A 10,670-nucleotide genomic window follows, 5' to 3' on the forward strand; every position below is an offset into this window, starting at 1 on the left:
GTTTGCCATTTGATCCCTTTTAGTCATTTCAGTAGTTATTTTCTCCTCATTGCTTCACTTTATCATATTGTACTCCCAGAAACCAAACACAGCAAAATGCAATTTACTAATGGCTGAGTAAATCCATTTGCTCAAATTATATTAATTTAATGTTCTGTAGTTAAATAAACTGAGATCATTAGCATGATCCACATGTTGGTATTGTTTGCTGCCTAATGTATAATTTGTATAAGAAAAAAACCACAGTAAAGAAATTCCATACATTATAGTTTTAATTGGCAGCTTTATTTGAATTCTAGAAGCTTGTTTTAAGGCCTAATTTCCATTTCTTGATGTGAAGTTAGTGTTCATAAGAGGTATTAAATTGATAGTACCAGAGACAGCAATTATCTGTCCAACAGAGAAGTCCCAGTGGCTACAGGAGGGTCCTCAAAATTTTGATTACTTCCAGGGAATTTTAACCTTGACAAAAATCAACATCCTATTGGGTTTTAAATTCCCAATTTCCATGCTTAATCAATTCTTATTTTTCCTGGCATTTTCAGGAACAATGCACCCAAATATTTTAAAAATAGCAAGAATAATATTTAGGGCATTTAGGCATGAAGAATCAAATTGAGGCTCTCCCGGGGCAACATGGCGACGCCCAAGAGATAATTTAAGAAACGTGTTCCGTTCCAGATTCCCGGTTTGCTGTAACCGCTGTCGCTACCGAAAAGTCAAGAAAGAGCCCCCAGTAGATGTCCATTCGAGCTGCTCTGTGGCTGCAGTTTAGCAGACGCAGCATCCAGAGACAATTCCAAAGCTTCTGCCGAGTCCAGTTAATGGAGGGGACAAAGGTTCCTCACTGTAAAGGTCCCGCCATAGCTGACATAGAGAATGGTGCCCATCCAGAGCAGCCCCAGCCTGGGGCAGAACTGGGGGAAACAGTCATCTCTGAGGGAGCTGCCAGGATTGTTTTTCCCAACAGCAATGAAGTGTTTTACAACCCAGTTCAGGAATTCAACAGTGCCGTCATTACAGAGTTCGCTCGGATACAGCTCTTGTCCAAAGGAATTCAGATTGAGGTGCCAGGTGAGGAGAAGCTTCAGAAGGTGGTTGTGAATCTGACTGAATCGGAGGAGGGAAGCATGGAGCCCTGTCCCAGGGACCAGCCTCAGACAGCAGCTGTGGGGAACGTCTGTGAGGAGGGGTTGCGTGTGCTGGAGGGCTTGGCAGCATCAGGCCTTCACTCCATCCGGTTTGCTAAGGAGGTCCCTGGCGTCCAAGCTGTGATAGCCAATGATGCCTCTTCCCGGGCTGTGGACCTCATACGCTGCAATATCCAACTAAACAACGTTAGTCACCTGGTTCAGCCTAATCTAGCCGATGCTCGCCTGTTGATGTATGAGCACCAAAGGAGATCTCAGAGATTTGATGTCATTGACCTGGACCCTTATGGAAGCCCAGCCACATTCCTTGATGCTGCAGTGCAGGCTGTGTCTGAAGGAGGCCTGCTGTGTGTGACCTGCACTGACATGGCTGTGATGGCGGGGAACAGCAGCGAGACGTGTTACAGCAAATACGGAGCCATGTCCATCAAGAGCAAAGCCTGCCATGAAATGGCCCTAAGAATTGTGCTGCATAGCCTAGACCTTCGGGCCAACTGCTACCAACGCTATATCGTCCCCCTGCTCAGCATCAGTGCTGACTTCTACATTCGAGTCTTTGTTCGTGTGTACACAGGCCAGGCCAAAGTCAAAGCCTCAGCCAGTAAGCAAGGATTCGTGTTCCAGTGTGTTGGCTGCGGTTCCTTCTACCTGCAAAGACTGGGCAAGGCAGTTAACAGTGGTGGACGTGTTAAATTCTCAGCGGCCACAGGTCCCCCGGTGGGGTCTGAGTGTGAGCACTGTGGGCAGCGACATCAGCTGGGCGGCCCTCTGTGGGCAGAGCCGATCCATGACCCAGACTTCGTGGGTCAGGTTCTGGCTGCTATCAGCAGGAACACAGGGCGTTTCCGCACATCAGCAAGGATCCGTGGTGTCCTTAGCATGGTCACTGAGGAGCTGCCAGATGTGCCCCTGTATTACACTCTGGACCAGCTGAGCAGTACCATTCATTGCAACACACCCAGTCTCTTACAGCTTCGGTCTGCGCTCCTCCACGCTGGCTTCCGAGTGAGCCTCTCTCATGCCTGTAAGAATGCTGTGAAGACAGATGCCCCTCCCTCGGTGCTCTGGGACATCATGCGCTGCTGGGAGAAAGAGAACCCTGTGAAACGAGAGCGTCTCTCAGAAACCAGCCCAGCCTTCCGCATTCTCCAAACTGAACCCAGGCTCCAGGCCAATTTCTCCATCCGGGATGATGCTAACCCCAGCTCCCGACAGCAGGGCCTCCAGCGATTCCAAGCGAACCCTGAAGCCAACTGGGGGCCAAAGGCCAGAGCCCGGTCAGGGGGAAAGGCCCCTTTAGAGCTGGTGGAGAAACGGAGACAACTGCAGAACAAACGGAAGGAGCCCAGTAAGGACCAGGGAACAGAGAAGCTCAAGGCCTTCCCTTGCAAGAAGTTCAAACAGGGAACTTGCCTCTTGGGGAATGAATGCTGTTACTCTCACTGCCTTGAGGAGCCCCAACCCAGCCCAGTTTCCTCACCCTGAGGGCCTCTGCCTCAACCCTGCTCCCTTTGGATTCAGATAATAAAGTTCAATACTCCCCCCCCAAAAAAAAAAAAAAAAAGAATCAAATTGAGACAATTTCCCATTTTGGCTCCTAAAGCCAGTCTTTTTCTTGTTTCTTGGAGAAACTGTAATACAAGTTTTGAGTGTTATTATTAACTGCCCTAATTTTATGTATGATCTTGTATAGCCTTCTTAACACTGATTACTAATGGTTTCTGTTATTAATTCAACTTAGGGGTAAGATAGTGGTAGGAGATCACAGGAAATTTAAATATGTGGTAGGCTGTCATATTGAGAAGGGCTTAGATTCATTATATATTGCTTGAGAACAAAGAGTTACCACTAATAACTAGAAGTTACAAAGAGGCAGATTTCACCTCAATAAACAAAAAAAAATTATGATAATAAGAAACTTTTAAAGACAGAGCAAGGACTCTCAGAATCTATGGGTTCCCTGATGAATGTAAAACATTTTCTAAATCTTAAAAATCTACAAAAATCCTAGAATCACAGAAGCTTAGCATTGTTTGGGACCTCAGAGGCCTTTTAGTTTCTGTATCCTTATAATTGCATATCTATTAGACATATAGATATAGACATAGCTATATACACATGCATATGTGTATGTATGCATTATATACACTTATATAAACATACACACATACTTAAAATTTAGCTCCATATATGTACATGTGTATAACATTTGTATTATATATTATATATCAATACATATATATATGAAAATATATTAACATATATACAAGAATTTGATCAGTTTTTCTTTCTTAAATATGTATGTATAGCTAGTTAGTTAGTTAGGAAATGACAGCTAGGAGTCTCAGTTGATAGAGTGCTGGGGCCTAGATCAGTAAGTTTCCTGTTCATGAATTTAATTCTGACTTCAGATACTTACTATTTGTGTAATCCTGGGCAAGTCACTTTACCCTATTTGCCTCAGTTTCATCATCTGCAAAATGACCTAGAGAAGGAAATGGCAAACCACTCCAATATCTTTGCCAAGAAAATCCCAAATGGAGTTTTGGATTTACTCTGAAATTTACTCTGACAAAACTGAAATGACTCAACTACCACAATAAAAAATGACTTAATTAATAATAAATTGTTGCATTAATTCCATAGAGAAATAACTAATAATTCTGGCAACTGAAGCAGGTAACTCAAAAGTTCCCACAAATCAACCTTTATATATATATATATATATATATATATAGTTGGGCAGAGAGGGCAGAGAGCACTGGACAGAAACCACTGGACACAAAGTCCGATGAAGGAGCTTGAGATAAAGACCTAGAGACAAAAAAGAGCTCAATGCTGTGGCTATTGCCACAGTGGGGAGTGATTAGGACAATTCACGTGAGGTTTTGTTTTTTTTCCCCTTTTTTCATTAATGATTTTTGTAAGTTCTAAGCTCTGCTGTTCCTCCTTGCCATGCTCTCAACACTTCTTATTAGGGAATGCTTGGAAATAGCCCCAATCATCTTATCCTCATTAAGATAACTGTCATTTGATTTCCTAAATATTTTAGCCTATTTGTATTGGTAAAAAACTGAAGTAAAATTAAATTTTAAAAATTAAATTTAAACTCACCTAAACCTAAGGCCATGACAAACTGAATTCCTTGTTCTTTGTTATTTGCAGTCACTAGTAGTTTTAAAACAAATATTAAACTTTTACATAACAAGAAATTACTGGAATTCTCTCTGTGCTCACTTAAATAGAATGAAACACTATAGCAGTCTTCTTAACATCACTCAATTTTCAAAGAAGATGGTAGGGGCCAGGCTGGGGGCTGCTAATTTAAAGCAATTTGAGTTCAGTAGTTGACAAAGAATAAGCTCTATTTCTGGCTTTCTAAAAGGGTTTTGCAATTTTTAAGTGTCCTTTTCTGCATCTCCTAAATAGTGTAACAATTAGAGTGATGCCACCTGCTGGAGACTTACTGTAGGAAAGCTCCGCCATGAGGCGAAGGCGTCTGAGGGCAAGCCATGCGGAAGTGACATTTGCTCGTGAGTACTGTCTATCAAAGCTACCAGCCAATTAGCTTGTAGCTGTGTGTGTGTGTGTAGATGGGTTGTTCCCAGTTTCACAGGAGGCTTTTGGGAGGAAGAAGGGGAAAGGCTGGTTCTCTCATTCTCTTTCATCAGGACTCTCATGGAGACTGGAGCAGAAATGCAGGCTTCCTGAGATAGCTGAATCTAGGCCCCTTTCTCTCTCTCTTCACTAAATTCTTATTCTCCTTAATAAATGCTTAAAAGTCTAACTCTTGCTAAAGCTTATAATTTATTGGCAACCACTCATTAGATATTTTAGACAGAGACAGACTAGCTAGAATTTTAGCCCCTTACAATAGATATACCTCAAAAGCAAAATGTTCATAATGGGGTTAAGGCATCATTGCTCTAGACCTGGGGGGAAAAAATTGTAGTTCTTTTAATACAATCTCTTCATTTTAAAAATGAGGAAATTCCGACTCATGAAGGTTAAGTGACTTTCCCAAGGTCAAACAAGTTATGAATAACAAAGTTGGAATTTGAATATTTATCTTGGGAATATAAGGGTAAGCTATTTTGGAATTCTGATTCTGAATCCACTACTATTTCTACTACACCACAATGTTTCAAAAGTGGATATCTGGGGGCAGCTAGATGGCGCAGTGGTTAAAGCACCGGCCCTGGATTCAGGAGTACCTGAGTTCAAATCCGGCCTCAGACACTTAACACTTACTAGCTGTGTGACCCTGGGCAAGTCACTTAACCCCCATTGCCCCGCAAAAAAAAAAAAAAAAAAAAAGTGGATATCTGATTTTGAGTTAACAAGTATATATTAAGTGCTTACTGTGTGAGGCCCAATTCATAATATGTTATTGTTTAATGTACTTACTGAACAATTTCCTCATTGAAAGAAATTTCTTTCAGTAATTGGTCAATGGGAAATTTATCTTTTTGTTTGCAAATCCTTGAAAAGTGCAATAAAAATTGCTTGTTACCAATACCTTTTATCTTGTGTAGTAGCTACCATTTCTGAATCATTTTTTGTAAAAATAAAAAAGGTGTAATTGTATGTGGAAGATAGTCTGACCATTACATACAATTTTGCAATGCCACAATTGACTTCCTATCTAAGTAAAAAAGAAATCTTAATAAAGATCACAGTAACCCATAAGGTAATCTTTCTTTTTAATAAAATGACTTTTAAGGACTATTTTTACAAGCTTCTCTCTGAAAGCTGAGGGAGAGCATATGTTTGCAATAGCTAGGTGGTATTTTCTTCTCTTGAGGCTTGGGATCACCTAACAACATGGAGATAGAAACAAAACTTCATCAACCTCACTGATTAGAATGTGTATAATGTCTTATATAGTCTTCTATCATTTAAAGCACTAGGCCATAAACATATAACATGGCTTAAAGTTTTGCATATGAATAGATAGTTTTTTAAGCATGTGTATCAGTAAGACTTTGCAGAGCTTTATATTTCATAATGTCTGCACTCAGTCATCAGTGGGCCAGATATTTGGAATGAAATAAATTTGAATCTACCTTAAAAGTTATACATCTGAAAAAATATGCCATGTGTATCTATAGTTTAAAGACTTTCTACTAGAGGAGAAGCCTTATTTTTTTTTTAGTCATTTAAGATATTCATTTTGTTATTAAAACAGCTAATAAATGTGTCTCAATTTATGTAATAATTATAAGGGGTATGACTATTATATATGCTTTTCTGGACAGTATGCCAATAAACTCAATTTGGCCAAATAGTTAAATGTCCCATTTTACAGTTCTCCCTCTTATTTCATCCAAATATATTAAGATTTAAATTACTACTTGACACATGAAATATATATGTATGTACATATCTCATAGAACCTGCATATATATCAAAATGATTTTTGTTAATCAACATTTTATTTAATGAATAACTCAATTTACTCTAAAATATTTACATAAAGAATAAATTATGCATAATATCTTTAATAAATGTTAATAGTTACCTAATTTTTAAAAAGGCATGTTTCCAATTATTTGTATTTCTGTATCCTGACATATCTCGGGAGTAGCAGCTAGGTGGTGCAATGGACAGAGTGCTGGGCCTGCAATCAGAAAGACTGATCATCATGGATTCAAGCCCAACAACATCAGATGCTTATAAGCTGTGTGATCCTGGGCAAGCCAATTAACCCTCTTTGCCTGAGTTTCCTCATCTGTAAAAAGAGATGCAAAAGGAAATGGCAAAACATTACAGTATCTTTGCCAAGAAAACCCAAATGTGTTCACAAAGAGTCTAACACAATTGAAAAACAACTGAACAGCAACAAAATATGTCAAGAACTGTACATATGCCTATTTCAGCCAAATATCTTAAAAAACCTCCTGATTAATTAAGTTCTATGGAATTCATTTCATAAAGTATATATCTTAAAACATTCTGAGGATAAATTCAAAATTGCTATTACTCTTTCCCATGGAAGAAGTTGTGAATGGGGAGGAGGTGCCTAAAATTTACAATAACTCATTAGAGTCAGCATACAAAGAGGCAGCATGGCATCATGGAAAATAAAAGCAAGATCTGAATTTAGTTACAGAGTACTTGATTAGTGCCCCAATCTTTTTCCTTGCTACTGGTGTCATCTTGGATAAGCCACATAACTTTTCTAAGCCTCAGTTTCCTCTTCTGTAAAGTGAAGGGGTTTTTGTCTAATATTCCCTGATTCTATATGACCTTATGTAGTGATACAAATATCCTATACAATATAAGCATCTATAGGTTTCAAATTCCCCCATTCATCCAGCCATCTGAGGATAGAGATCACTATATAGAGATGAGATGAGCTAGACCTGAATGAATGAAAGTTGAGCTAGATCTCAGCTTTGAACCTCTGCAGTAATTCTAAGCAGTCCCTGTGCCCTAAGTCTAAAAGATGGGAAATGGGAGTTAATTCTTTATTGTTATCTTTTATGTTAGGAAAGACCATTTGGCTGTAGTGGAATAGAGAACTGAAACTTGTAGTCATCAAGACCTCAGTGAAATCTTACCTTTGATTCATACTGGCTATGTGACAGTGGACAATTCAATTACTTTATAAGGCACCAGGCAACTGCCTAAAACAATACATTGCAGAGCAGTTGTTCAGCTGAGTATCCATGTATCACTGTAAAGATCAATGGGAACCCAATATCCTATATTTTGATGTGTATTAATACATAGACACAGGGGGGCAGCTAGATGGCGATAGATAGCTAGATGGATGGATAGAGCACTGACCCTAAAGTCAAGAGTCACCTGAGTTCAAATCCACCGCCTCTGACACTTAACACTTACTAGCTTGTGACCTTGGGCAAGTCACTTAACCCAATTGCCTCACTAAAAAAAAAATAATAAAACATAGACATTAATTAACTGCCCTCCCTTGTCATTGTTAAGCATTCAGTCATCCATGCCTAACTCTTTGTGACTCTATGAACAACAGGTTTTTCTCTCCTCCACTATCTCTTGAGTCTGTCCAAGTTAATATTCAGTGGTTTTCCATGGCATTATCGTACCATATCATCCTTTACTGTCCTCCTTTTCTTTTGCCTTAAATCTTTCTCAAAACCCCATCCTGATGATGTCCAGTCTTCTCACTTTGGTGGCCAAAGCATGTGAGCTTCAACTTTAGTTTTTGAACTTCCAATGAATAACCTGACTTAATTTCTTTAAGTGTTGACTGATTTGATTTCCTTGCTATTCAAGAGATTCTCAAAAGTCTTCTCCAGCATTATAATTTGAGAATTTTTGATTCTGCAGGGCTCACTTTCCTTATAGTCCAACCCTGGCCCCACCCTGTCCATACTTGCTCTTGGAAAAAAACTCCCTACGTAGTAAAAATGCCTCGCCTCCTATAGTGTATAATCAAATAATGATTAATGTTCAACTCTTCCTTCATTTTCAAAACTTGCAATTTAAGATTTAGACATATTTTCATAGATGTATAGTGATTGTGTATAATTAGATGATAATAGTGATAGAGTAGATAGATACAGTTCTTTGAAAAGATAGCCATTTGGTTGCAGTTAACTATTGACAAAATAGGTAATAAACCCAAGAATACTGTGATAAAATAATGGGATTTGGCAGATCTTCAGGGCCCCCACCTGAAAATTGATTTGGAATTGATTGAATTGGATGAGACTGAGAGACCTGGCTGAGAACATACTTAAGGTTGATTAAATAAAGATCACACCGGGCTGTCCCTGAGTGGGGGTGGTTTGTTCTCAGAGGGCTGTGGACTAGCCATCTAGGAGGAGACCACCCTTAACCAACCAGCTTGAAGGACCTCCCCTTCCAGGGAGGGAGACAGGAAGTAGGAAGGGTGAGGCTGGCTCCCTGGGATCAGCCTTTTTTGTGTCAGGACTTCTGGGTTGGTGGGCAAGAGAGAGAGAGGAGAGAGAGAGAGAGAGAGATAGAGAGAAGAGAGAGAGGAGAGACAGGAAAGTAGATAGACTTTTCTCGAGTTACTGTACTCCATGTATTGTCTTACTCTTTAAGTAAAGACTTACAAGCCTAAACTCTTGTGGAATTTATAAGTAAATCTTAGTTTACACCCCAAAACCGGGGGGGGGGGCAGGTAACGACACACAGAGTTTTAAACATCACCATACCTATCCCTAAACATTCTAGATAAATAGGAATTAATTGAGAAATTTCTTAAAAACCTATACAGAAAAAAGAAATGAATACTCTAGGAGAAGCAATTGTGGAATTTTAGGAGCATCAAAATAAAATCATAAGTAGGTTTAGGAACTATAGCGATTAGACCTTAAATCAGAAAAACCTGAGTTCTTTTGGGCCTCAGATACTTATAAGTGTATGACTTTGGAATGTTACTTAGATCAGTTTGTCTCAGTTTCCTCATCAATAAAGTGGAAATATTATTTATCTTCCAAGGTTAATTAATTACTAATTTAGCTCATTAATTAATCAATTAAATATATAATATAATAGTATAAGTATTATATAAAATGCATTTTTCATTCTTGGAGCATATTATTATTTATGTGTCTGATAGTTGAAATTACAGGAAATTAATGACATATAATACATTAGAAATCAGTTGAACTTAACAAGCTCTCAATTGTTGCCTCCTATGTCCAACGATCCTATGTCCTGTGTTAGATGCTAGGGATGCAAGGATAGAAATGGAAAAGGTCTCCTGCCTCCAAGAACTTACATTTTTACCAAATTTAATCACGGCTATTTCATTAGGGATTTGAGTTAGCAAAACTATTATTAGATATGTTATTTAAAAGATGATTTTTAAATATTTGCATCATAAGATTTCTATAAATGCAATAAATTTATGAAATTTTCTTGGTTGATGTACTTGTACTATTAGATGAATCCAAATTCTTTAGTAGAATGAGTAATGATAGTGCAAACACAAAAGGGTAAAAAATATGGAGTTTAGAGCTAGAAAAAATAGCATGACTGCAATGAAAGGCAGCTTAGCCATTTAAGTTGAAGGGGTATGTCATTTTGGGGCATTGAAAAGCAGAGTGGTATAGTAGAAACAAAAACCCGTAACCTGGAAATACAAGGCCTAAATATGAGTTAATGACTGTCATATATTAGCTATATATCCTTGGAAAATGACTTCATCTTTAAAATCTCCCTTTCTTTATCTGAAAAATGGGGATAATATTGTTAACAGTACACCTACTTCATAGGATTGGTTTTGAGACAAGCATTTAGTGATCACTGTGAAGCTTGTATTATTATTGTCAATATCTCTGCTGAAACTGATACCCTAAGAACAAGATCTCAGATATAATTGTGTGTTGGCATTTATCCTGCCTATCTTCAGCCAATTTTCCTCAAGTACTTTTCAAGTGGAGGGTCTTCAACTCCTAAATCCATTGCTAAATAGTTAAAATCTTGGTTATAGTTAGTATCGCTTATTCATATAGAAAATCATTTCATGACCCTTAGTTCCAGTGTATTTTCTTTTCTCAT

At 38.4% G+C, this 10,670-nt stretch overlaps 1 protein-coding gene across 2 annotated transcripts; it reads left to right on the forward strand.

The window, feature by feature from the left end:
- The first annotated feature begins 626 nt into the window (after nt 1–626).
- On the forward strand, nt 627–2,686 carry LOC122730562 (tRNA (guanine(26)-N(2))-dimethyltransferase-like). 2 transcript variants are annotated; one of them, XM_043969720.1, is made up of 2 exons: nt 1,011–1,062; nt 1,188–2,686. In XM_043969720.1, the coding sequence occupies exon 2, from the start codon at nt 1,383–1,385 to the stop codon at nt 2,634–2,636; it is 1,254 nt and encodes a 417-aa protein (XP_043825655.1). In that variant the 5' UTR covers nt 1,011–1,062; nt 1,188–1,382; the 3' UTR covers nt 2,637–2,686. The 2 variants fall into 2 exon arrangements, with proteins under 2 accessions (XP_043825653.1, XP_043825655.1); XM_043969718.1 differs by having other exon boundaries at nt 627–2,686.
- The last annotated feature ends 7,984 nt before the right edge of the window (nt 2,687–10,670 follow it).

This window comes from Dromiciops gliroides, chromosome 6 (assembly GCF_019393635.1).
Source record: "Dromiciops gliroides isolate mDroGli1 chromosome 6, mDroGli1.pri, whole genome shotgun sequence".
NCBI lineage: Eukaryota > Metazoa > Chordata > Mammalia > Microbiotheria > Microbiotheriidae > Dromiciops > Dromiciops gliroides.